The sequence below is a fragment of the Mercenaria mercenaria genome, chromosome 4 (assembly GCF_021730395.1).
Source record: "Mercenaria mercenaria strain notata chromosome 4, MADL_Memer_1, whole genome shotgun sequence".
In the NCBI taxonomy this organism is placed as follows: Eukaryota; Metazoa; Mollusca; class Bivalvia; order Venerida; family Veneridae; genus Mercenaria; species Mercenaria mercenaria.
The window spans coordinates 36,794,641-36,822,625 of NC_069364.1; the positions used below are offsets into that span (position 1 = coordinate 36,794,641).

The 27,985-nt window shown below is 37.2% G+C and overlaps 1 protein-coding gene across 1 annotated transcript in view; it reads left to right on the forward strand.

The window, feature by feature from the left end:
• The first annotated feature begins 10,473 nt into the window (after window positions 1-10,473).
• The window catches only part of LOC123552810 (PAX3- and PAX7-binding protein 1-like), a 102,488-nt gene continuing 84,976 nt past the window's right edge, over window positions 10,474-27,985 (forward strand). The window contains exon 1 of the mRNA XM_045342553.2: window positions 10,474-10,729. Coding sequence (XP_045198488.1) covers window positions 10,474-10,729 — 256 coding nt within the window. The remainder of the gene's footprint in view (window positions 10,730-27,985) is intronic.

Genomic DNA, 27,985 nt, shown 5'->3' on the forward strand with positions numbered 1-27,985 from the left:
AGTATTCAAGATGACTGCGCCTCTCACGATGTCTGCGGCACCATCGAGATGCCTGCGGCACTGGACTGAAAAGTCGGCAGAACGTGGGGATATGCCTTTTCCTTGACATGTATTTTATCTCGGTCGATCAGATGTCATGTCTTTATATACACGGGTACTAAACAGTGCCTGCGGCACTGCCTGTGCCGACGAGGATTGAAGGCACTTCGCTTCCTGTACCGCAGGTACTTCGTCAATGTTTACAAAACGAGCGAGATCGGTGAGTGATTTTTGTCATTTTTATCATTTTGTAACTGCATGAAGCATTTTTTCAAAAATCGGGGAATGTAGCGGGGTGTAAATGTATCTTATCTACATATCCATGCTTAAATTTGTGGCAAAAGATCAAATTCCTAGAAACGTAAGGACAAATAAGTTTAGAATGAAACGTGATTTTTTCACATCAGTGACTGTTTAGACTCATTTCTTTTCGCTGACCAAAACGATGCCGTCTCTGCCGTCGTAAATCATATTTATAAATGACATGTGATCTGCTAAAACATAAAATGTGTCCAGAAAATTCCGAATTTGAACGTTATGCCAATTTTGAAAAAGTGCCGCAGGCATTTCGACGATGCCGCAGCCCATTCGAGGTGCCGCAGGCACTTCTAAAAGTTTCATAAATTTGACCCATAACTAACCAAATCTCAAATAACTCGCATTCGTACGATTAAATTTTATATTCACAAATATAAAAAAGTATAGCAATCGGTTTATCTCCGCGGGTAATCTTAAACTCTAGTACGCGATTGTTCCGGTCAGTTAATTTCCCAAACATTATGCTTTTTGAAAATTGCCTTCTCTGTCCGTCCTATGCTGCCCGATATGTTATTCTTTTTTTCAAAGTTTTGTTTGCAGGAAACGAATAGGTTTTTACGTACATGTAAAAATTCTCCAGTTTGATCGTTTATGAGCTATACTTATATAAGTTCTCCAATTTTCTGAAAACATTTTTACAATATATATATATATATATATTTTTTGTAGATATACTTAACATTTCCAGGAAAAGTTAGGCTATTAAAATAACTACAGAAAATTTCAACATCAATATAGTTTCGGATTTTATACCGAAATAACTGTCTAGCTAGTAAGTGTAAGCTGTCCACAGTGGGCTCTTACACAAATGGTATCGAGATTATAATGTGAATCATCGCAATAATATTTACAGGAAAATTCTGACTATTCAGACTCTTATTAGAAAACTTCGCTTTATCACGGCAATTTCTTAAAGTATCGCGACAGCTACCTGCCTATCTCATGGCAGAGGTTATAATGCAGTAATTCGGTCAAAAATGTGCTTCCGTGGTGTAGTCGAAAGAAGTCTCTAGTAAATAGATCCTAATTTTTCCATTTTTCGCGCAACTGCGCGTAAATCGGGAGCCAAATGAGCATTATTTCACTCGTGGAATGAATTTTAAATAAAATAAGACACTTTTCATGCTAATACTCGCATGTTTTCGAGTTGTGTTACGTGAAAACAAAGTAGGGTTTTTTATTCTGCTGGCCGCTTTCTGAAATGCGGCAATATGAGGGTACCTGACTTCAGTTGACTTGCATTTCACTGCATACTATTAAACATCCCTTTTTCTTTTCGTTTACTCGAAGGAAATGTACAGGTATCTTGTGGAAAATAGGTCTACGACGGAGTGAAAATCTAGAAACTGTAACAAAATTGTTCTGAAGTAGCTGAATTTTATCTGAAATTTTTTATTGGTATATAGCCTATACCACCATAATGGACTGATATTTAAAGCGTTACAAAGGTTTGGTCCCTTTTATTTTACATCTATAAAGTCAATTTACTACAGTATCATGGGTGCATTTAGTTTCTGCTTTCTTCCCTTCTGTTTCTCTGTCGCAGTCTTCCATTTGTCTAGTTTCGGCCAAATTTATGTCCCGATACTTTTTGAAAGTGCCTGCGGCACCTCGAAGGGGCTGCGGCATCGTCGAAATGCCTGCGGCACTTTTCCGAAATTGGCATAACGTTCAAATTCGGAATTTTCTGGACACATTTTATGTTTTAGCAGATCACATGTCATTTATAAATATAATTTACGAGGGCAGAGACGACATCGTTTGGGTCAGCGAAAAGAAATCGAGTCTAAACAGTCACTGATGTGAAAAAATCACGTTTCATTCCCAACTTACTTGTCCTTACGTTTCTAGGAATTTGATCTTTTGCCACAAATTTTAGCACGGATATGTAGATAAGATACATCTACACCCCGCTACATTCCCCGATTTTTGAAAAAATGCTTCATGCAGTTACAAAATGATAAAAATGACAAAAATCACTCACTGATCTCGCTCGTTTTGTAAACATTGACGAAGTACCTGCGGTACAGGAAGCGAAGTGCCTTCAATCCTCGTCGGCACAGGCAGTACCGCAGGCACTGTTTAGTACCCGTGTATATAGTATACTACAGAAATACATCATTCCTTTTACAGCAGGATAAGAAATGACTCTGAATATTCACTGCTTTTGTAATTTTCACCTTACTGTATCCAATGAAAAACACGCGCAAAATAACAATATTACATATTTCTTCACAAACTGGGCGTGGATTTGTCGGCAAGACACAACTACATCCCGCTGCATTCCCCGATTTCTAAAAAGTTTTTACTGTAAAAAGACAATAACCAAAAACATTCAATTTTACTCACCTTGCTCGTTATTTTTGTAAACATCCTGCGCAATGCCTGCGCCGTCGGAGGCGCAATGCCTTCATTTCAGTGCGGCACATTTTGTGCCGCAGGCAACGTTTCATACCCGTGTAGATCTTTACTCAATACAATGGGCAATGAAACTAAGCCAAAAATATAACTGCCACATCCTCATAATTCATTATACCAGATTTCATCAAAAGCATGGAACTACATTCCATACTTCCTATCTGGTGTAATCAGTCCAACTGTGATTGATGCCAGGGATACTATTTCAGTCCGATTGAGAACAATTAAAAGATTACGTTGGAATTTCTAGAACACTTTTGTAAGTAGTCAAAAGAATATGGTCCTTAACCATCCAGTATTAATAAGTGAGCCCAGATTATATACCCAGAATTCACCCGGCACACTGGTTTGGCCCAATAAGCACTCCTTTTAGTTTGGCTACTTGCGCCCACATCAGTTTTGTTGTTGTTGTTTTTAGCTCACCTGAGCACAAAGTGCTCGGGTTGAGCTATTGTGATCACTCACCGTCCGGCGTCCGTCCGTCCGTCCACACTTTACTTTAAACAACATCTCCTCCAGAACCATCAGGCCAATTTTGATGAAACTTCACAGGGATGATCCTTGGATAGCCCTCTTTCAAAATTGTTCAAAGAATTGAATTTCGTACAGAACTCTGGTTGCCACGGCAACCGAAAGGAAAAACTTTAAAAATCTTCTTGTCCAAAACCGCAAGGCCTAGGGCTTTGATATTTGTTATGTAGCATCATCTAGTAGGTCTCTACCAAGATTGTTCAAATTATCCCCTTAAGATCAAATATGGATCCGCCCTGAGGGTCACATGGTTTATATAGACTTATATAGGGAAAAACTTTGAAAATCTTCTTGTCCAAAACCATAAGGCCTTGGGCTTTGATATTTATTATGTAGCATCATACATTGGGCCTGTACCAAGATTGTTCAAATGATCCTCCTAGGATGAAATATGGCCCCGCCCGGGGGGGGGGGGGGGGGGGGGGGGGGGGGGGGGCACATGATTTATATAGACTTGTATAGGAAAGAAATTTTAAAAATCTTATCTGAAACCACAAGACCTAGGCTTTTGATATTTGGTATGTAGCACTGCCTTGTGGTCCTCTACCAAGATTGTTCAAATTATTCCTCTGGGGTGGAAAGAGGCCCTGCTACGGGGTTCCCTAATTTTACATAGACATATATAGGAAAAAAACTTTAAAAATCTTCTTGCCTGAAACTGCAAGGCCTATGCTTTTGATATTTATGTCTCCCCTCCCCCCCCCCCCCCCCCTCTGGGGGAGACATATTGTTTTTGCCCTGTCCGTCCTTCCGTCCGTCCTTCCGTCCGTCCGTCCGTACGTACGTACGTCACACTTCATTTCCGAGCAATAACTGGAGAACCATTTGACCTAGAACCTTCAAACTTGATAGGGTTGTAGGGCTGCTGGAGTAGATGACCCTATTGTTTTTGGGGTCACTTTGTCAAAGGTCAAGGTCACAGGGGCCTGAACATTGAAAACCATTTCCGATCAATAACTAGAGAACCACTTGACCCAGAATGTTGAAACTTAATAGGATGATTGGTCATGATGACTAAATGACCCCTATTGATTTTGGGGTCACTCTATCAAAGGTCAAGGTCACAGAGGCCTGAACATTGAAAACAATTTCCGATCAATAACTAGAGAACCACTTGACCCAGAATGTTGAAACTTCATAGGATAATTGGTCATGAAGAGTAGATGGCCCCTATTGTTTTTGGGGTCACTCCATCAAAGGTCAAGGTCACAGGGGCCTGAACATTGAAAACCATTTCTGATCAATAACTATAGAACCATTTGACCCAGAATGTTGAAACTTCATAGGATGATTGGTCATGTAGAGTAGATGACCCCTAAGGTCTTTGGGGTCACTCCGTTAAAGGTCAAGGTCACAGGGGCCTGAACATTAAAAACATTTCCAATCAATAACTTGAGTACCACTTGACCCAGAATGTTGAAACTTCATAGGCTGATTGTACATGCAAAGTCGATGACCCCTATCAATTTTGGGGTCACTCTGTTAAAGGTCAAGGTCACAGGGGCCTGAACATTGAAAAACATTTCCAGTCGGTAACTTGAGAACAACTTGACCCAGAATGTTGAAACTTAATAGGATGATTGATCATGCTAAGTAGATGACCCCTACCGATTTTGGGATCACTCTGTCAAAGGTCAAGGTCACAGGGGCCTGAACATGGAAAACTGTTTCCGATCAATAACTTGAGAACCTCTTGACCCAGAATGTTAAAACTTTATAGGATAATTGGACATGCAGAGTAAATGACCCCAATTAATTTTGGGGTCACTCTATTAAAGGTCAAGGTCACAGGGGCCTGAACATGGAAAACAATTTCAGGTCAGTAACTTGAGAACCACTCAACCCAGAATGTTGAAACTTCAAAGGAGTAGATGACCCCTATCGATTTTGGGGTCACTCCATTAAAGGTCAAGGTCACAGGGGCCTGAACATTGATAACCATTTCCGATCAGTAACTTGTGAGCCTCTTGATCCAGAATGTTGAAACTTCATAGGATAATTGAACATGCAGAGTAGATGACTCCTATTGATTTTTGGGTCAGTCTATTAAAGGTCAAGGTCACAGGGGCCTGGTCATGTGAAATCATTTCCGGAAAATAACTTGAGAACCACTTGACCTAGAATGTTGAAACTTAATAGGATGATTGGACATGCAGAGTAGATGACCCCTATTTATTTTGGGGTCACTTGATCAAAGGTCAAGGTCACAGGAGCCTGAACAGTGACTTGAGAACCACTAGGCCAAGAGTGTTGAAACTTAGCGGGATGACTGGACATGCCAAGTAGATGATCCCTATTGCAGCCAACCATCAGTGTCTCTTTGACTTTCGCTCCTGACCCCTACTGACTTCTTGCCTATAGCACGTTGCATTGGGGGAGACATGCGCTTTTTTGCAAAAGCATCTTCTAGTTGATATGTTGCATTGCCTAGTAGACTACTACCAACATTGTTCCAATTATGCCCCTGGGGCGAAAGAGGCCCTGCCCTGGGGGTCTCAAATTTTACATAGACTTGTATAGAAAAAAAATTAAAAATCTTTTTATCTGAAAGTTCAAGGCCTATGCCTTTGATATTTTGTATGAATCATTGCCTAGTTGATCTCTAACAAGTTTGTTCGAATTATGCCCCTGGCCCGGGGTGAAAAGAGGCCCTGCCCAAGGGGTCACTTGATATATGAGTTATATAAGAAAAAATACTTCAAAAATTATGAGATCATATTTCCTAGACTGTTTAATTATAATTACCTGATGACCCCAAGTGATAAGGGTCACCCGACTGTGACCTTGACCTACTAACCTACTTTCTTGTTTTTTAAGATACAGCCTTGAAATTTGGATGACATGTATAGTTTTGCACACTGATCTGAAAACTGACTGTCAGTGACTGACCATGAATGTGACCTACTGACCAACTTTCTTGTTTTTTAAGATACAGCCTTGAAATTTAGATGACATGTACAGTTTTGCACACTAATCTTAGAACTGACTTTCAGTGACCATGAATATGACCTACTGACCTACTTTCTTGTTTTTGAAGCTTTAGCAAAGAAATTTGTTCAAGCAAGCAACTTAACTCAGGTGAGCGATATAGGGCCATCATGGCCCTCTTGTTTCTTTTATGGTCTAACATCGTATTTCATATGGCGACTTTCCAGCTACGATGGTGGAGGAAGACCCCATGTGTTATTATTTACTCACGGGCGGGCACCTGGGTAGAACCACCGACCTATCGTAAGCCAGCTGGATGGCTTCCTCACTTGAAGAATTATATGCTCCACTCGAGATTCGAACCCACATCGGTGAGGGGCAATTGATTTAAACTCAGTAACCTTAATCACACGGCCATGGCTGCCTAACGCATCAATTTGGTACACCTGTGGCACATTATGGCGTATTATTTGGATCAAAAGTCACTATACACGCTTAACACGTAAATTTGTATTCTGAGGGTGTAAATGCACATGCTTAACGTGTAAATTTACACACTTACCACTTTAATAATTTGTTTTTTAAATGTATAAAACTATGCTCTTAACATGCATATCTATCCGCTTAAGGTGTAAATTTGTTCTGTGCAAATTAAGAATCACTCACTCAAGCTACATTTTTAAATAAACCAGACATGTTACAAACTTGAATATTTATAGATATGTCTTATGAATTAACAAAAGTCATTTTACTAAGACATTAAAGTTATATGCTCTGGTAACACTTTTCGTGCACTTCAAGCTATTTGGTTCTCCAAAACCCGCCAAAAGGTCATTCAGACTCAAATGTTGGTGCCATGTCCAGAAGCAAATATTTCTATAGCATGTTCATAAGCTTACTCATTAACGAAAATATAACATTAATAACACACTTCGTTTAGGTACTGTAGCTGAATTTTCCTTATTCTGTTGTGTTAATATAATTTTAGATTGCCGATTTTAACCAGAATTTTACTAAAAGAGTATATTTTCTGGTATCATTCATCAACTTTTAAAGATTAGATCGTATGTTAATTATCAAACTAGCAAACGTTTCATCGGAACACAAAACGTTTTAGGCAATTGCGAGTTTTAAATAATCCTCAGGGTAAAAAGGATAATAAAATCTCAGGGTCTGTAGTATTTAACGTTTTATGGTGTCTCTACTTGCAGTATCCAGAGAATGAATAATATATATAAATTACTGTTGATAAAAGTATAAAGCGACGCAGCAAAACGATGAATTTTGAAAACTCCACGAAGTAATAAATAGATTAAATACTTTTTTAGTGTAAAGATTTATACTTACAAAACACAGTAAAATACCTGATGATACATCAGGTATTTTACTGTGTTTTGTAAGTATAAATCTTCGCGATTTTGTTGTTTTATTTATAATCAGAAACTTCGAGTGCTTTAAAAGGTATTGAAAATGATAAATAGCAAAATCCAGAGAGTTTACGAAAAAACAGATGCATATTTTTAACGAAGCAGGGTATTTTGTAAGTTAAAACACTGATTGGCCCCTCTACCACATGACCCGACCTCTATGAATTTTTAATGTACCTCTTCTTTTTTCTTATTTATTTTACAATTGCATAGGTCACAAAAAAAACACTTATTTTTAATGAAACATTATGAAATAAGGTTTACAAATGAAAAAGAGTTATATGAATATTTAAACTAAATAAAAGATTTTTGAGCACATATTTAGAACTCATTGCAGTTTAGCATTCTTAGTTTAACAAGAGGAAAACAAACTAAGTAGTAACTAACAGTATATTTTTCCAAATATTTGAATATGAACAAGTGACTTTACATTTAGGATGTTACAATTCAATTAAGATAATTAAAAAAGCGCACACATGCTACAAAAAATGTTTTAAAATGATACAATCAATGCTTGCATGGATAACCCATTAAGCTACAACATGGTTTCAAACATACTTACAACCATACTTCGTTATTGTTCATATGCAATGCAGGACGAAGCGTACCATTACATAAGTGTCCAAGTGCATAATAATACCATTTCAGGATCATGCGTATCACATATTAAATATATAGTGTTATTCGCTGTAGGGAGACGCTATCCTTAAATATATACTTAAACGCAAAAGAAACTGTGTACTTTATATTTTCAGATTTTCTCAGAATCCGGTGATGGCATGTTGTCATGTTTGGTATCATTGTAAAGGATAAACATTTATCTTTTCAACTAACGTGATTTTGTTATCGTATTCGATTTCGTTTAAGTGTATGACGCGTCTACGTTTAGTAAGGGTCAAAATCAAAAGTGCACAAATAGCCGAGAAAACGTTTTCTTGTGTTCATTTATTGTAGTTCGACCAAAAGTGATGAAAATTTTGCAATAATATCGTGTATGCCCGCCGTTCTGTCTAACAACTGGCACAACACGCCGCGTCTCATGGAATTAACGTGACGCTGTATTACGTTTGCTGGAAGGCGGTTCCATTTCAACTGCAAGGCGTTTTGAAGGTCGCGCAAATTGTTCATGTCATTCCTTGACCTCACCCCACGACCAAGAGCATATTGAATATTCTCTATGGGGTTCAGGTCTGGTGACAGAGCAGGTCAGGGCAAGATGTTTATTCCGCTAACGTTCAAACATTGTTGAGTTAGCCTTCAAGTCAGGACTTGATTAATATAGCCCTGTGCATTAGGATTGCCCTGTGCAAAGACCAGATCCGGCTTTCTGTTCCCTATGATCCCGCCCCACACCATGCGTTGCCACGGTTTAGTTCACCTATTTAGATGGAGATTTTTGTTGTTTTAACCTTTCAATAAAATGAAACGGGGCGTTTTAACTATAAGTCGATTATAGATCATTTATTGACCTTCTAATCGATTAAGTTTTGTTTTCACTACGCTGCTCCCCCAAATTAATTGCATTATGTTAATTGTCAATAAATGATCTACAACCTATACATAAAATCTGATGTTTCTTTCTGTTTCATGGAATTTATCAGATTAGATTGTGTTTTCCATTTTAAAAGCATACATTTTTCTACTGTTTCTAATCTTATGTAGCAAACTGTTCAAGACTAAAATGCATTATAAAAAGGTAGAAGACGAACAACCATCAACTAGAGGTAAATAAAAGTTAACTACTAGCACTACTCCTAGTTCCACAAGAATGAGTTTCTGTTGTCAACTTGAAATGCTCTCTTAAGTAAGAGAAACCTTTATTATTAAACATTTTGTACTCATAATTGAGCCTTTACTGTCTAACTTTGTATGGACGCATTGGTCAAGAGGGCTAAGACGTGTTTCTACGGATTTGAAGGCCCCTAGATCGAATCCTGGCTACTCCCATTGCGGCGTGTCCTTGGGCAAGGCACTTTATCACGATTGCCTCAGTCGGCCCAGCAGTAAATGGGTACAAGCAAATTGCAGGGGTGCGGGGGGTGGGGATAAAGTTATAATTGGTTTTAACTGTTCTTAAAATAGGGTCGGTCAAAAGGCTGTACAGAGCTTACATGTATGTTAATTGTTTCACAAAGCGATGGTAAATAAAATTTACCTTTGTAGTGAATATTAACCAACCAATCTTACTCAAGTCATCAACTTTAAGAGAGAATCCACAATTATAGTCGTGAGCTGGTCTCACAACTTTGTTCTGCGCTCCTTGCAATCTGTTTCTCAACTGTCTAGTGAGACCACCGAATGGGCTATCCACATCACGCGACTGGTGCACCGGAATGTACTGTGGTGTTCGGGCTATTCGGCATACATGTACATGTATATGACGTGCTAGTTTACAACTGGAAAATAACTGCCTTTACTGATATCTATCAAAATTAGCAAAAGTTAGAAGACGTTTACCAAGTACTAAGAAGGACTAACAAAGTCAAAATGACAATGTATCAAAGAATTACATATCATTTTTCTTAGATTAATATCCACATGTTTATTGTTTCCGTCTGTGTACAAAAGAATTTACTTTTTTATTAACTATGGACCTGTCCCAGATAAATCAATCATCCTAGATACTCAGCAGAAGAGTGCATTGTATGATCATTACAATTTATTGAAAAACTTCTAACTTTTGCTAATTTTGATAGATATCGGTAAAGTTATTTTCCAGTTGTAAACTAGCACGTCATATATATGCCGAATAGCCCGAACACCACGGTACATTTCGGTGCACCAGTCACTTGATGTGGATAATCCATTCGGCATGAATCGAGCCCACCTATCGAAGTTACATGTGGCGCCATCTTTTTGGAAACAATCGGCAACCATGTTCAAAAAACCTAAAAGAAAATTTCGGCAAAGGCTTGTGAAATTTGAATCTGATGATGAAAACGAAGAAGAGATGGATACAGAGGGTACCCCTCCTCGTGTTCAAGTAAAACAAGAACTTAACAAATCCATCAAAGAGAAGAAGAAAAAAGAAAAGTCCAAGGCCGTGTTGAGTTTTGACCATGACGAAGGTAAAACGCTGATCAAAGCAACAAATATCTTTAAGAATTAATTTGGAACAATTAACCCATCATTTTGGTTTGAACTGGTTATTGACTGAACCGAATTATGTATCCTTCTTAAAAACATTGTCACCAGCTGGAGTGACCAGGTCTCCTTAAATGGGCTATTCCAGATAATATCTGAACCCCCCCTATGGAAGGCACTTTTTTTTGTCCAAGGGGGGTATTTCCTGGCAGTTGTCCAGGGGGGTCTGTCTCAGGGGGGTGTTCTGGAACGTTTTGTCCAAGGGGTCTTTTTGGGCCAAAAATGCCTCCCATAGTCCCTGTCCAAGGGGGTCTGTCCAAGGGGGTTCTCGAAGAGTTTGTCCACGGGGTCCTTTTCTCGTGCAAAAATGCCTCCATAGGCTTGTCCAGTGGGGTCTGTTCCAAGGGGGTGTTCTTTTCTCGAAAAAGGTTGTCCAAGGGGGTCTTTTTGGCAAAAATGCCTTCCATAGGCTTTGTCCAGGGGGGGTCTGTCCAGGGGGGTTCTCGACAGAGTTTTGTCAGGGGTCTTTTTGGGCAAAAAGCCTTCCATAGCTTGTCCAGTGGGTTCTGTCCCAGGGGGTTCTCCCACTCCGAAAAAGTTTTGTCCAAGTGGGTTCTTTTGGGCCAAAAATGCCTTCCCATAGGCTTGGTCCCACGGGGGGTCCTGTCCAAGGTGGGGTTCTCGAGAGTTTGTCCAGGGGGTCTTTTTGGGGCAAAAATGCCTTCATATGCTTGTCCCAGGGGGTCTGTCCCAAGTGGGTTCTGGAACGGTTTGTCCCCATATTAGGTCGGTCTTTTTGGGCAACAAATCCTTCCATAGGCTTGTCCAGGAGGGTCTGTCAAGGGGGTTCCGCAAGAGTTTGTCCAAGGGGTCTTTTTGGCAAACATGCCTCTCATAGGCTTGTCCCGGGGTCTGTCCAAGGGTCCCGAAGGGTTTGTCCCAATGGGGTCTTTTTTTTGGACAAAATGCATTCCATTGGGGTTCTGCAAACGGTTTTGTCCCAAAGGGTCCTTTGGGGCAAAATGCTTCCTATATACAGGTCCTTGTCCGGGGGTTCTGAAACGGTTTGTCTAAGAGGGTATTTAATTTTGTGGCATAAATGCCTTCCATATTCTTGTCCAGGGGGTCTGTCCGGGAAGGTTCTGGAAACGGTTGTCCAGGGGTCTTGTGTGTCACGGTCTTACATCTTTACTTTTTTCAGTCATATAACGGGCGGGCCACAAGTGTGTCTTCGTGCAAAAATGCCTGCCATAGTCTTGATGCCTTCCAAGTCTTGTCCAGTGGAGTTCTGAAACGGGTTGTCAAAGAGGTTTTTCCTTTCCCGCAAAAAATGCCATCACTAGACTTGATCTAGGGGGGGTGTCTTGAAACTGTTTATCTCAGAGGAGCTTTTGGGGTCCATAATCTGTCCAGTACCGGTCCTGCTCGAGACTGGGTTTGTCTGAAACCTCCTTTTCTGGAATCTTTTATTTACTGGCAAAATGCCGTTGCATCAGTCTTTTCTAGTAATGGTTTCTCAAGAAGCCTGAGCTGGAGTCTTTTCCGGGCAAAATCCTTCTAATTCCTGTCCGGGGTGGGCATCTGGAAACAGCTTTGTCCAAGGGGGTCTCTTTCGAAGCAGAAATGCTTCTAGTAGCCTTGCCTTAGTGTTTGTCCAAGCGGGGGTCTGGAACAGATGTCCAAGGTGGGTCTTATCAGGCAACTGCCTTCTGTAATCTTCAGCTTCTCAAGGGGTCCTTTTCAAGCAAAAAATGCCAAAACATCTTGTGCCGTGCAGGGCGGGGTCAATCAGAGGGTGGTCATGTTTAAGCCTTAGCCGTTTGTCCCAAGGGGGCCTTTTTGTGCAAAAAAATGGCCTCGATATAATTGTGTCTGGGAGGGGGTCTTCTAAGGGGTCGATAGCAGTTTGGCGCAAGCTGTGTCTTTTCAAGCAAAATGCCTTCCGTTAATCTGTCTTTGTCCGTGCGTCGTCTCCATAGGGGATCTATAAGCAGTTTGTCCAGGGGTCTTTTCTGTGGAAAATGCCATGCAATATTCCTAACTGCACAGGTTTGGTCATAATCAGTGTCCGTTTCCACTTAACTGATTTTCACTCATTTAGTTGTTGGGAACCAGGTAAAAACAAGATAAATATATTGTATTCAAGTAAAGTTTTATATACCTACATGCACAAGTTAGGCATATATAAACATTATTTGGTGCTCAAACATGAAAAAGTCTTGATACATAATAATTAGTTTGATTCAATGATATTTTTGTGGTATAATAAGCCTAACATGTGTATACAACTTACGGTAGTGACCCCTAATAGTTATGTTTACAAAATGGCATTAATTTTGCTTGATATATTCTTTAAGTCCACACCACTTCGCATTGTGTTGCAACAATTTTAAACAACTTTTACCGGGGCCGTTTTTGTAAATTTCGTGTTAATTTTATGTTATTTCCTCAAGCCCAAGTAGAGACAAATTTTTCAATGTGATTGGCCACTATCTAAAAACGTATGCATGAGAAAGTATTACAAAACACACCATAATTTGATAAGAAAACATCAGACTATTGTGTAACATTATACAACTGTAAATACATTTTTTCTAGGGTGCCCTCAGTACTGATTTAATGAGACAGATTCTAACGCCAAACATTGAAAACCATTAAGGCCGAATCCTGTGGGTTCTGTTTTGAATTTGGCTCACTATCATGACTATACATATCAAAAATACCTGGGGGCATAAGTAAAACCTACACTGCATTTCTTCCACAATAGGTAATTAATCTAAAGAACGCAGGCAAAATAGAGACTTTACCGCACGTAACTCAGTATATCTTTTTAAAGATGTCCCTACTCTAACCCCTCCTGATTCAGCTAGTAAATCACTTTGTAACAGCAGATCGCTTATAAATGACTTTTTTTTCCACTTTTGTTACAATACATCATAGTCTTGAAATAAGTAAAAACTTACTAGAAAAAGGAAGATATTGAAAAAAAAAATTTGGTCCCAGTGGTGCTTGAACCTACCCCTCCCCCCCCCCCCCCCCCCCCACTGACAATTGCAGTCAATAAAGGTAGGTTTTATTGTAGTAATTGAATACTCTTCAAAAAGAGGTACTCTATCAACGGGTTCCAATACCTTAACTGGTAATATGGTGATTCATATTTGTCTTTCTAACCCTGCTATTATCTTGAGTTCAGATAGCACAGTTTTTGGCAGTTTCAGCTGTTCATTTGCAAACATGTTTTGTGTAAATTTCAGCAGAATGGAATTCAATATAATTTCGTAGATAATTATATTCCCTTAGACTTATGATACTTTGTCCACAACATAAACATCTGCATTGTGACATGTGAATCAGAGGAAAAAAATATTTCTTCTCCTAGCATAATGTTGATAAAGTATAAGTCCATACAAGTTACACTTGATCCTGCCTGTAATCATGACAGAACTATGATTGTTGAGTGACAGCTCTTGGGAAAGTGGATTTTGTGGTGAAATGTGAAAAATCAATTTGGGTGGTATAGCTTAGGTAAAAAAGATATTAGACAAGAGCAGCCGCAATTCAGAGCAATATATATACACTAAAGGTATGAACCTTTGACCCCTAAGTGTGATCCAAGAGGGTTATATCAGAGGATGGGAAAAAATTAAAGAACTTGACTGTTTGAGCCCAAAGGAAGGAAACTACACAAGGAAGAAAATGCTAAGTCCACAGCAACAACCAAACTAGTCTAAGTCTACAAAAAATTCCTTCCGGGAAGAATGTCAAAATACAACCTACCAATTGGAGGTACCATCCATTTTGTACCAGCAGAAACTGGTCTCATTTTTTCCCTAACAAATATAAAAAAGTTACAAAACAAGCTATTTTATAGTAACCTAATGGAAGAATTCAAAAAAAAATATTGTATGTGACAAAAAGGTCTGTGCCAATAAAAACAATAGCAACCGCAATGCAGAACAATTGTAATATACAACAAGACATATTAATTCATATGACCTTTGACCCCTAAGTGTAACCTTGAGGGCCCCCTGACGCAAGCTACCCAAAACATGGCGCTCTGGCACTCGTCTTGATGTGTGAACATTTGTTCCAATTTCTTCGTTGAAACTTTCAACTGTTCAGAGTTACAGATCGGCACGAAACGTCATATGACCTTTGACCCTAAGTGTGACCCTTGACCTGAAGTGAGCCATCCAGAACATTCGCTCTGCACCTTGTCTCTATGTGGTGCACTTTTGTGTCAAGTTTCTTCAAATCCTTCAAGGGTTTCAAGATTGAAGAACGGACACAAATTGCTAAAGACAGACTGGACAAGAGGGAATACTATAATACGTCCCTCCTGTCCAACACATGAAGAAATACAGTATACCATTACATCATTACAAACATTTAAATCAATGATAGATATATTTTAGTGACATTGTTGGAGAAAGTTCTTTGTTTGCTGTTGCCGCAACCCCACGTTTTTCAATTGGTAGTAGGGTCGGCAATTCCATTTTTTTTGGTGGGGGATTAGATTGGAGGATTATTATACTTTTAACCATATATATATGATTGTTTCTTCTTTACAGAATATTTCTTCTGTAACAAGAGGAAAATCTGTATATGTGTTGTATAAAGGATGAATTAATGAATACAATTTTAAACTTTCTTACTTACTATTTTGCTCACTTGAAATATAATTGCGCACTTGTCAGTATTGCAACTTAATAAAATTGACCAGCATTGTCGCAATAAAAAACTTTGGGTAGGTAGGGAGACAGCAAACAAACATATATTTAATTTTGGCCTTGGGTGATTAGGCTAAAAACAAAGCTGGCACAATTGGGTGAGCAAATGTCCCCGAGTCAGGCCCAAGAATGTCCACAGTTGTACGTGCAAAAAAATCACGTAACCATTTTGTGCCTTGACTGAACCTAAGAGGCTATGGTAATAAGCAATGGACCCACATCTCAATATGGTTAACATTTGTGTCAATTATTTTCAATCCCTTGATAAATGGCGAGTTATGGACCGACAGAAACACCTTTGACTTCTAGTAGTGTGACCTATGAACCTTGGGCTAGGGGGTCCTGGGTCTTGTAAATGACAACTCTCTCATTATAAGTGAACATTATGCAATAATTTCAATCCCTTCATCAATGGCAGAGTTACGGACAGGACAGAAACAGACCATGTTAACCTTTGACCTCCAAGTGTGACCTTTGACCCTTGGAGCTAAGGTCGGTCTCTCATAACATGTTCATCTTCATTATGAGGATCCTTTAAGCCAATTAAAGTTCGAAAAATCCCTTCATGAAAGGGCAGAGTTATGGATCGGGCACAAAACATACCCCCTGTTCCCCTTTTGAACCTCTAATGTGCCCCCTTGACCTGGAGTAGGGTCTGGGTCTTTTGCTTGACATGGTCTTCTCCTACTGGTGATATTTATGCCCCATTTATTTAAATTTCAAATCCCCTTTTTAACAACCCGGACAAGAATTACTGGCGCACCGGAATGCACAGTGCGATTTTAATCTGTCCCAACTTTGGCGGGCATAAAAAATATTTGCATTCAAGTAATTTAGGTACAGTAAACACTGCAAGTTGGACACCATATACACTTAGGTGGTTCGCGGGTTTCCCCCTACAAAATTTCCGAAGTAAGATACAAGATGATATTTGGTCTGTATGTACTACCATATCTCTGTCTTCATTTGGAGGTAAAGAACAATTGTTCGCAGTCCAAATTTCCTTCCTCTTTAGAGCGCCACCTGCGGCCATACATCTTCAAGGACAAATCGCATTTTTCTGTAATAATCGCATTTAAACATAATGTTATTACATTTTTTTTCAAACTCAGGAATCTACTAAATTCAATGTATTGGTTTGACAGTTGTGCGTTTTGTAATTTTTCCTTTTTGGAAAATGCTTAAAAAAAGAGATATCCTAGTAGGGGTGGGGAAAAATAGCGAAAAATTCAATGTATTTCGTTGCCTTTTAGGTCCGAAATAAAAAACACGGAACGGTCAAAGTTCTTGATTTTTCAAATATATTCCCTTTTTTATCATTCTGTGAACACGACAATACATAACAATAGGGGGTCTTTACGGCAGATTTTTTTTTAAATTTACTTTTTATTTGTTTTGGTAATCTAAATATTGTGATTGTTTGATACACCAATACGGCGTTAATAACGCCGCGCAAACCCAACTTCATTATGTCTTTTTTCATGATATAAACAGACCTTCAGGTTCACAAAAAAATCTTTAGAAATCGTTTTTATTTGAATTATCACATGATGTTAGCATGTTGCGTATTTTACGGTCAAAGTATTTATCTAGTAATATTATCAGAGTCAGTTAAAGGTACTTGCCCCAGTTTGGGGTGAAATTTTTTCAACACTTTTATGTTCACACCAAGTTTTGGCCAAATGGGAATATGTCCGCTAAACATGTACTATCATACTAATTGGTATACGTGGTTTGAATTTTTTATGATAAATTTTTAATCTTGCATAACTCGCGTTCTGGCCCGTTTAACGGGTTAGTTAAGTGGGTGGGGGGAAGAAAAATAAAAGAAAAAGTTATCCGCTATGATAAACAGAGCAGTCCAAAATTCTCAATGTTCAAAGATAGGTTTCTTCTTAATTTATTCACCGCAATAAAACATAGAATAAAAAGGCGTGACTTGCAAATTTAATCTGAGCATGCCACCATTTGAAACCCACATAGTGGCTGTGGCGACCAGCATGGATCTAGACCAGCCATGCGCATCCTCGCAGTCCTGGTCAGGATCTATGCTGTTCGCTTCACAAAGCCTATTTGCAATAGAGAGGCTGTATGCAAACAGCATGGAAACTGACCAACTACGCGGATTCCATGCTGGGGCTCAAAGCCACTATGTTGGTTTTCTCATGGCGTGGCCTCATTTTACCTTGTAATGTTTAATGCGAAACTGAACGACATCTTATTGCTTTGCATATTTCATTGACTAGCTACACCCCGAAATCTACTGTTTACAAGATACAATGTTGGTGAACTGCTTTCCAACAAAAAAATGAAATACATTTTTAACTGAAAAGGCATTAACATTTTAAATGGTGGCAACAGCATCAATATGTTTTTCCTTCTTTTGTGTTATGATATAATAATTTAATTTAGAGATTTTTGTTTAAATTCGAATTGTTATTATATATATATTGCTTTTAAAAAAAAACCTATCTAACCTATATTGAATATTTTCAAAATAAAATGAAATCAATGTGTTTTTATTTATTAATATGTTCTATATGGATCTTACGCAGATGGAGGATAGAGATAATGCCTCTTACGGTAAAAATCTTCCTTCGGTCTGTGAACTTGCACGGTTTCCCCCCCCCCCCCCCTATCTCTTGAATAAATTTTACAACTTTATATCTGCCAATTTTTCACATGATAGATAGGTGATAGCAGAATGACAGCGGGCCGTAATCATAAGCAATCTTAAAGTATAAGTTTTGATTAAGAAGGTCGAAGATTTACTTAGTTTTGTGGTGACTTAGCTTACGTCTAAGTAAAAACTTAAGTCCATTCATACAACAGCTTTAAACTGAAGATATTAGAAATGACTTAGTCATTATACCTTATTTAATAAATTTATAACGTTGATTATGTGAAAGGTTGGTCTTTTTGTGAGTACCCGAATTAACAGTGTCCATTTTTAACAGTGTATCTTCCGTTTCATTATGCTGTCCCAAGGATATCCAAATGCTTCTCCCCCCCTAAACATCCATGACTTATGATACTATTTTAGACCCTAGTAGCCTTTGGGCAGTTAATTTAAAAGTCTGCCATACCAAGGCAACCCTAAACATGTATGGCTACAATATACCAGTAACATAAAACCCCTGAAATGGAGCTAACTGATCAGAATTTTCAACAGCTTACCATGTTACCGTGTCCTTTGTAACTTCCTTATTATTTCATATGGCTATGTTTATAAAAAAAGTAAGTGATTTTTTTTACATCTGAAATCAGTTTAGGTGATTGATTAATGGTTTACATGCACCAAGGTTGCATTTTCTAACACCTTTCAATAACTATGGCCTATGACAAAATAAAATCTTGTAAAAAAAAATTTCATCTGACATTAATATCTATCTGTTGAAGGGCTGATGACAATTGTCAGTTTTAAAGTTACATATCTAACGTTGCAACACTTAAGAATTCATCACTGTTATTATTTTTCATGAATGAAATTATGATGAATTGCATATGTAGATAATGTCTTGAGTATATATTATATTTGTTTTAGAATTTAAGGACGGTGCTGCAGTTCTGGTAAAAAAAAAATCCAGTAATGAATTTTGTTCAAACCTTTGTATATGAACCAGGTTCGTGTTAGAAACAAATCATGAAAGCAAATTTGAATAAAATCCAGTTTTAAAGACAGATAAACTCCTAAATAAGCGTGGTGTACCCTATGATGTTTTTTGCATTTTTCTGAAATTCCTTATCCCATAACCAACGATGTAAACCTTTGTTTTGCCCACCACCAGATAAACAGATGTTTAATGCATATGTCACGCGATCTCTCCTATACAAAGTTTAAACAAATTCCTTATCATTAGGAATTTTTGCCCCATCCTCTCATACAAGAAACTACAGCAAACTAAGTGTCTTAATAGCCAATACAGAATTCAGGCAGAATGGTTTGGTAATCACATATTCAAATTGGTCACTTTAAATTACATTTTATAATTTTATGCACAGACTCATCACCTGGCACAGACAACAATTCTGTAGAAACATTTTGTTTTAATTTGTTAAACAGTGCAGTCCAGTTTCAATATATATACTGAATGATGACGATTAATTAATAAAATACAATGTATTTGTTATCTGGTTGAAACATCTGATTGTTAACCCTTACCCTGCTAAATTTATATAATGACTTGAGTACCATGTCACCATTAACTGTTAAAGAGGTGATTTCCAAAGAATACTGAACTGAATGGCAAACAGTGCAGATTCATGACAGCTGCATGGATGTGCAGGCTTGAGTCATGATCTAAACTGGTTGCAAAGGCAGAATCGTCCTGTCCAGCCTGATAAGGGGTTAAAACATATATTATTCAATCTAATTGTCAAAGTTTTTACAAGAAGTGTTCCATAATTACAACTCCAACCTATAGGATTGAGTAGGCAAAGCTATTAACTTTTTCAGAAACTCCCATGTATGTCCCTATACATAATATAATACAAGGTTAGAAAATAATAATCTAGTTCCATTTTCTGTTTGCGCAGTTTTCTGTTTACAATATGGTAATGAAGGACATAAATTTGGTCAAACTGTAGTATAACACAAAATGCTGCTAGGGCCGGGAACAACAACCCCTTCCTTTCGATAATTATAAATTTGAAATGATAAACAATAACTGAATCACCTCGGATTGAGACTAATGTTTTGTAAGTATCTGTTTTCAATAATAGGTAGAACTTATTGTACCTCACTGTCTGTTCAATATGCAATTAAATAACACTACTAGAATAAATAAAAGCCATCGATTTTACAAACACAAAGAAGAAATTGAAAAAAATAAACACCTCTTTAACAATACTTTGCAAAAGGCCTAAACTAATTTGTCACTTAATGTGCGCATGTTTGTATCTATGGAAACCATTCTATTGAAGGAATTAATTTTGATAGTTTTATATTAAACATTATTTAAGCCTGATGCTTAACATTGTTTTTTTTTAAATTAGAGTTTAAAAATGAGGCTCGCTCAAACCTGTTAAAACTTTGTATCTGGTAAAAGTGGCCTTCAGTTTTTCATATGGAAAGAGTTATAAACTTAATATGGTGAATATGCTTGCAAAACACTTAAACAAACGAATGTTCGAAGGAATAAAAGATTTTTTAACTTCACAATCTTTTAATGTAAATAAACATAATTCCTTCATCAATATTCCTTTAAGTACGACTTTAATCATTAAACCCTTACCTGCTGCAGGAATTTAACAGCCGTTGCAAACGAATGGTATGACGTTTTGGCCACGGCACGGTTCGGCCTAGGATCTTTCGGCCTAGATGTTTTGGCCAGGCATTTTGTGGGGGTAGGACGTTTTGGCCAAAAATAAAACTGTGTTTCCATAATCTTGCAAAATAATTAATATTCGTCTGGAGATTATTCTAAGAATGTTATAGTCAAGTAGTATAAAAAACATTATATTTATAGCTCTTTGTTATGGTGTAAGTGAATAAATTAAACTGATAATAAACATTCCATGGTATTTTATATTTTATTTCTTTATAATCTTTTATAGGTATAAAACCCATATAAATTATACATTGTGTAATATGGTGTGTGTGTTGAATGTGAAAAATATTTCCATTTACCCAACAAATCAAAAGAGTTATGAAATTAATTTTCTTCACATTATTTTTCTTAAAAGATGATCATTATACTATCCCGACCTATTAAGATCCGATCATTTTTTGCATATTATGGAAATAATCTTTTTTTTTAGCCAAAACATCCTACCTCAAAAACTTTCTTGGCCAAAACATCCTAGGCCAAAACGTCCGTGGCCAAAACGTCCGTCCTCCAACCAGCCTTGCAACCAATCAGACGCCGATTTTGCTACTCTGACAATATTTCTTCCAATTTGAGGCAAACGTTGAATCTTTTAGCAGCGACACTTTCCCTCGACGACAATTTACCTACGCATGCTAAAGGTTAAAAATTTAGTTCTTACAAGTATGAATGACAGAATCTCCCCCCTCCCCCACTTCTTAGTTTGGACCAAGAAAGGACAAAATTTTACTGGGAAGGAGAGCAGAAAATTAATTAAACTAGATTAATAGATCTTCCAATTACCTGAAACCTCATTGCAAGTTCTAAAACCACAGCAGCTTCATCAACAAAGAAGTATAAAATACTATTATTTTTATATGCTCTTTTTTCAGAATAATCTCTTTAATCTGTTTTTGTTTGCACAACTGAGATTAAACAAAGGGAGGTATAATAATTTTTATAAAGTAGCATTTTTAACTGACTTTTTTTGGCAAATATGTAACTTGTCAAATTATGCAACTCTTGATACGGTAAACTATTGTTATATTCTTATCTATTCCTTTGGTAAAATTTTTAACATCTATCTTGTTCCTGAGCAACCAGATAGGAAAATCAAATTTAAAAATACTTTAGGGAAAATCTGATTTCTAACATAGTGTCTAGTGTACACACTAAGTGTACATCATATACCAATCCACTCTGATTAACCATCGAAAGCCTTGCAATAGCAGAAATATGGCCTATTAGTTAGGCACAGTGGAGTTTCCTTTAAACACAGATATTAGTACTCTTACATTACCAGCTGATAAGGAATAGTGAAATACATGGGTTTGGGAGTAATGACAAAATGACAGATCCATATCAGGAACTGTACATGCATGTCTATTATTGCGTTTTAGATGCAACACATATATCTTTTTATTTTTATTACGTGATGAAAAAGAAATACTAATTACGTGTTTCCCATTTAAGTTAAATTTGTTTATTTGTTATTTAATAGAATTTTGTTGTATCACTTTGCCGTGTCATTGTGGCTCATTACATTTAACAAAATAAAAAGAATCCTTATCTATTTACTATAATCTTGCCTTCTAAATTATACACATTCTTAAAGAGAAACAATTTTTTTAAACGAACATAGCTTTCTTTGAAAGTAGATTTATATTATTTCTATTGATAAACATTTTCCTGATCATGTCTTCATAGATAGTGTTTTTTTTTTTTTCTTTTCTTTCAATGTAACTGGAATCCGTGGAATAGTCCTTCAGACTTTTCTGGGCTTTCCCAGCATCAGCATACTCTTCCAATCAAGGATCTTTGTCATCTGGATTTGTTTTTAACAAGTAATTTTTAGCATGAATTTAACGAATATGATTATCTAAGAGCATCTTTCAGAGTCGATAAAATCTGTATTTTTCCTTGATCATTATAAACTGTTGTGATATTTATTATTTCTTGTTCAATTTAGATGTTCAACATTAAAATTTTATGCACAAAATTTTTATTTCTCTATTTCTCTATCGTTTTAATACTATGTTATTATATTTTATATTTGTATCTCTATTTCTGATGCTAAATAACTAACTAAAATCAAGGAGAGAATGTCAAATACAATTAAGTTACGAGGGGCATTCAATATATAGTGACACAAACAATATTCTAAAAGTAAATATGCCAAATTCACACTGAACACTTTGAAGCTTACATATTTATCTATTGCTATTAAAACGCATTGATTATGAGGTCCAATGTTTGTATGAGTTTTTTTATAATGTGACTGCAAATGACATCACTCAAGTGTCAAGCCGCGTTTACATTGCAGGATCAGCGCAGCTACATAAAAATTTGAAGTTTTCAGCGTAAAAAGAGCACGACGAATATCTTAAGCTCTAAGAGAAACATGCTGGACAAATGCTCATTAACCAGACTTTGAGGATTTAATAATATGTTAAGCTGATTTAATTAATTAATGCTTTTTTTTTCAAACTATTTCCATGGTGTCACTATATATCTGACACAGATCAAACAGCTTTTCTTTCTTCTACAGTTCAATATGTTTCGATTTGAGACAATCCTCCTCCTGCAACGCATCTCATTATGACTTGGGCAGATGACATCCCACCGTTTATTCTTTTTTATAAAATCAATTTAATCGAAACAATCAAGCAGAAATAAGTCTGGCAAACTTCAAGATGATCATATTTATTAATTTTTTTCATTATGAAGTAAAAATCTGGATAAAACGTGAAGAAATATCAAGGGTAGATTTTTTCTGCCTTGGCCAATAGCGTAAGAGAGGATTTTGTTCATTTATTTATGTTTATACTAGTTTGTATGACATTCAAATGGTGAACAATTACCCGCAGCATACTGATGACGTTTTACCCCCGTACTAGGTTTCCTGGTATCTATGTTAGAAATCTTTTTTCATAATAGTGATTCCGGATCTTCTCTTAATACTCAGGGATTAGACATGCAGATAAAATGCAAGTTTTTAGCAAGTAGATAAGAGAGCCCACAATGCAGAGCATCTATTATATACATCCGATCCATGAACTTTGAAACCTAAATGTGACCTGTGACCTTGATATGTAACTTTTGTGTTCAAGTTTCTTCTCTTCAAGTTTCTTCTTCGAAATCCTTCAAGGTTCATAGTTACAGAGCCTGACACAAATTGCTAACAGATGGCACAGATTGGCGTATATAATTCTCTTTCTCAAAAAAAAAAAAAATGCACGTATAAAATCTTGTTGAATTCAAACATTGGATTACCAGTTGTCCCCATATCGAGTAAAATAGCCATTAATGCAAAATGGCGAAAGGATTCAGGTGAACATTTGAATTTGATATTCCATGAACTGTTTGATACAGGTTTCATACATTTATATAATTATAACAAATGGATATTTTCCATGTTCATGAAAGTTTTTCAACATCTGAAATAAGTTGCAGAGATACATAGTTTCATGCAGCACTACAATTTTTTTTTCACAAAAGTAACCTTTCATCATGAGCACCCTTATGACACGAATCATCAGTCAATTAGTGAACAGTTCAACAGATGTTCATAACTTACTGAACGTTCATGAACTCATGAACTTTATTGACTGGGATTCATACAAAGCTCACAACATTGATTTCTTTGTTTGATTTAAGGGTTTTAAATCAGTTAGGAAACAACTGTGAATGATTGAGATTTTTTTACAAGACACAGTCTTGGCAAGTAAGACTAAAAAAGATTTTTTGTTTCCAGTAACATGCTGAAAAAAATTATGGGTAGGTAGGTCAGAATTTTTTTTTCTTTTTTTTTGATTTTTTTATTAAGTGGGACTTTTAATAATATTTTTGTGTCAAAAAAAAGAATTCAAATAGGGGGTTCGCCTTAACAACAGCATCAGTAAGTTAATTCTAACATCCGACCATGTTAAAAGCATAAAAAGTGGCGTTTTTTTTTTTTGGCAACTTTTGTTAAAAGTTGAAAAGAAAAAGTTCTCCAGCCATAAAAACATTTCGGGTCGGGCCAACAATTAGGGATAGGTCCAAGGATACAGGAAACCAACAACTTTCTTTTGGTGCCTAGTGGCTTTTTCCTGAAATACTAACTTATAAAGTCACTCAAAAGGATGTCTTTTAACATGAGAAGTCTAGTATAACTGCACTGTTGACAATGAGCGGAGTGCAGAGTGAAAGAACCATAATACTATCTTGCATCGCTTCCGTATTATCTCCCTTTTTTACCTTTTCTAGAACCACAAAGTTCTACGATTTCCTTATATAACCGATTTCAAATTAACCCTTGTTTTATTATCAACACAAAATATGAGGATATGGCTGTCTCTTGATCATAACTGCTCCAGCTTGTTTCTTAATTTATATTTAGTGAGATAACTGTGAAATCATTACTTTTTCATTGTGAACTTGTGACGGGGGTTATGGCACCCAATAATTATTGTCGCCATAATTACGTGAACCCAGGATCCGCGGTCGAAAAACTAGGATAACTATCGATAAGTAGTTTTTCGATTAACGTAATAAACCTGGTTTTCAAATAATAACACTATATTTTCGAGGTAAACAGGCGTAAACCATAGTTATGCTTGTGAACCACCAAGGTTTACGTTTGATAAACCTAGTTTTTCCTCTCTAGAACTGTAATTTCTGTTGTTATCCTATAAGTTCCCGAGCGTGATTCTGGTTTGTTTACGGGGCTAAATGTGTTACAGGCATAACCTGGATTCACAGAGCATAAACCATAGTTTACCAAACATTCAACTAATTGTTAACAACCCTGAACTTGGGTTTACGACAGGGAACATGGGTTTACGACCATAACAAATGATTCATGCGTGTAACATAGATAACACCGAAAATCTAGTTGGGTTTGAGAAACCTAGTTTATCGAACGTAAACCTCTAAGGTTCACGTTCGTAACCCAAGTTCACTACATTGAAAACATAGGTTCCAACTCGTAAACACATAGGTTCATTTCTGTAAACTATGGTTTCAATGGCATGCATTATCCAATATTACGTTCTTTGTCGAAAACTAGAGTTTTCGAATGCTACCCCGCACTTGTATTGTCGAGCAAAAACAATAGATTACAGGCGTGAACCATAGTATTTTACGAATGTGAACCTATGTTTATGACCGAAAATCCATAGTTTGGTTTTGAAAACCTAGTTTCTGCGAACGTAACCTATGTCCACCACGCTTGTATAACCTAGTTCACGGTGTTAACCTAGTTCATTTCTGTAAACATAGGTTTCCTCACTTCTCAGGGGTGGATCCAGATTTTTTCCAGGGGGGTGGTGCAGGGTCCAATAGGGGAAGGTTGGTCGGGACAAATTTTTTGTCTTTCTTGGGGTCAATCTGGAGAGCGAATTTCGAGCGTTTTACGTACAAAAAAAACAAGACTTCTGATCCAAGCAAAAATTTAAATCAACACTTTGAAAATTAGAAATTCATTATTATTTACATTTTCCCTGAGATGGAAAGGAGCACAGTGGGGGTACGGATGAACCAAGGATGAAAAATTATACATTTTAAATCACCATCGATACAGGGGCTGTTTTTCCATTCGAAAATCTGGTTTAACAACGATCTTTAAAAATCTTAATCCTGAAGTTTTCCTTTTCCACTATGAACCTCTAGAGGGTCTCACATATTATTGTACAGGGTGGCTTGCCACAGGGGGGGTTGTTGAACAAAAATAAAAATTTAATTCAACAATTAGTAAGGCCTAAAAAAAATTCTTTGTTTCGGTAACATTATCTCAAAAAAATTAGGGTAGGTAGGTCAGAGAATCTTTTTGGTGGCTGGGGGGGGGGGTGGGGGGGGGGGCGGGGGGGGGGGGGGGGGGGGGGGGGGGGGTGGGGGGGCGGGGGGGGATTTGTTTTTTTATTGGTTGGAAATTATTTCATGTCAAAAAATGCTACAAAGAAAGGGATTAAATCTCTTTAAAATAGTAAGTTTTTTTTTTTGTTTTTCTTTTTTTTTTTTGTTATTTTGTTCATGTAAAGACTTTATTAGTCGCCCTACTGGTTTCAAACCAGTTTCGGGGACTATAGTATTGGCGCATTTTTTTTTTTTTCCGTCCATCCGCAATTTCATGTCCGGAGGGCACGGTCCGATCCATCATTTGGTCATTCTTAAGGGCATTTTAATATTACTTTGCCAAATGTCACCATGATGAGACGACATGTCATTCGCACAACCTGACCCCTACTGAAGGTCAAGGTCACAATTGGATTCAAGGTCAAAAGGGCTTTTTTTTCCTGTCTGGTCCCATAACTCTCTCATCAATGAAGGGATTTTATATCACTTAAATGGCAACAAAATGTTCCTCATAAAAAGACGATCGTTTTTTTTTCCTGTCCCGATAGTCCAGACTTCTGTCATCCATCAAGGGATTAACAATATTACTTGGCATAAATGTTTCCATTGATGAGACGACTGTCATGCATAACACCACAGAACCTAGCCTTAAGGTCAACGGTCACACTGAGATCAAAGGTCAATAGATTTTTTGTCATGCAATCATGACTTTGAATATCATTTGGCACAACATTCTTGGTCGCCCTGAGATAACAACATTCGTCACAAAACCGGGCCCTAGGTCTACGGTCTAAGGGTCATTCTTCAGATTTCCAAGGTGAAATTCACGAGGCCTTTGTCCCGGAGCATTCCTTTTTTATGCATTGGAGGGATTTTGATGTACTTGGGGCCAAATGTTCACCACTGGAGACGGGGACTAATACTATATCGTGCGCACCATCAGGTCCCAGGTCTAAAGTCAGGTCACCTATACTTAGAGGTCAAAAGGTCAATTCACGGAAATTCAAGAATTACTTTAGGTCCGAGCATTCTTCTTCATACATTGGAGATTTTGATGAACTTGCAAGGCAAATGCTTCACACCATGAGACGGATTAACGTGGCGCAATGAACCAGGTCCCTAGGTTTCTAAGGTCAAGGTCATACTAGAGTCAAAGGTCCAAATTCAAAATGACTTTGTGGGCGTCATTTCTTCTTCTACATGGAACGGATTTGATGAACTTGCACTATGTTCCGACCACTATGAGGCACTACCCTTTTTAGAATTAACGTCCCTTTGTTGGTTACTATAATAGATTAGATTGTTAACTTTTTATTACTACCGTAGGGAAAAATCGAGACCCACTTTCTGTGGTACAACATGCATGTTT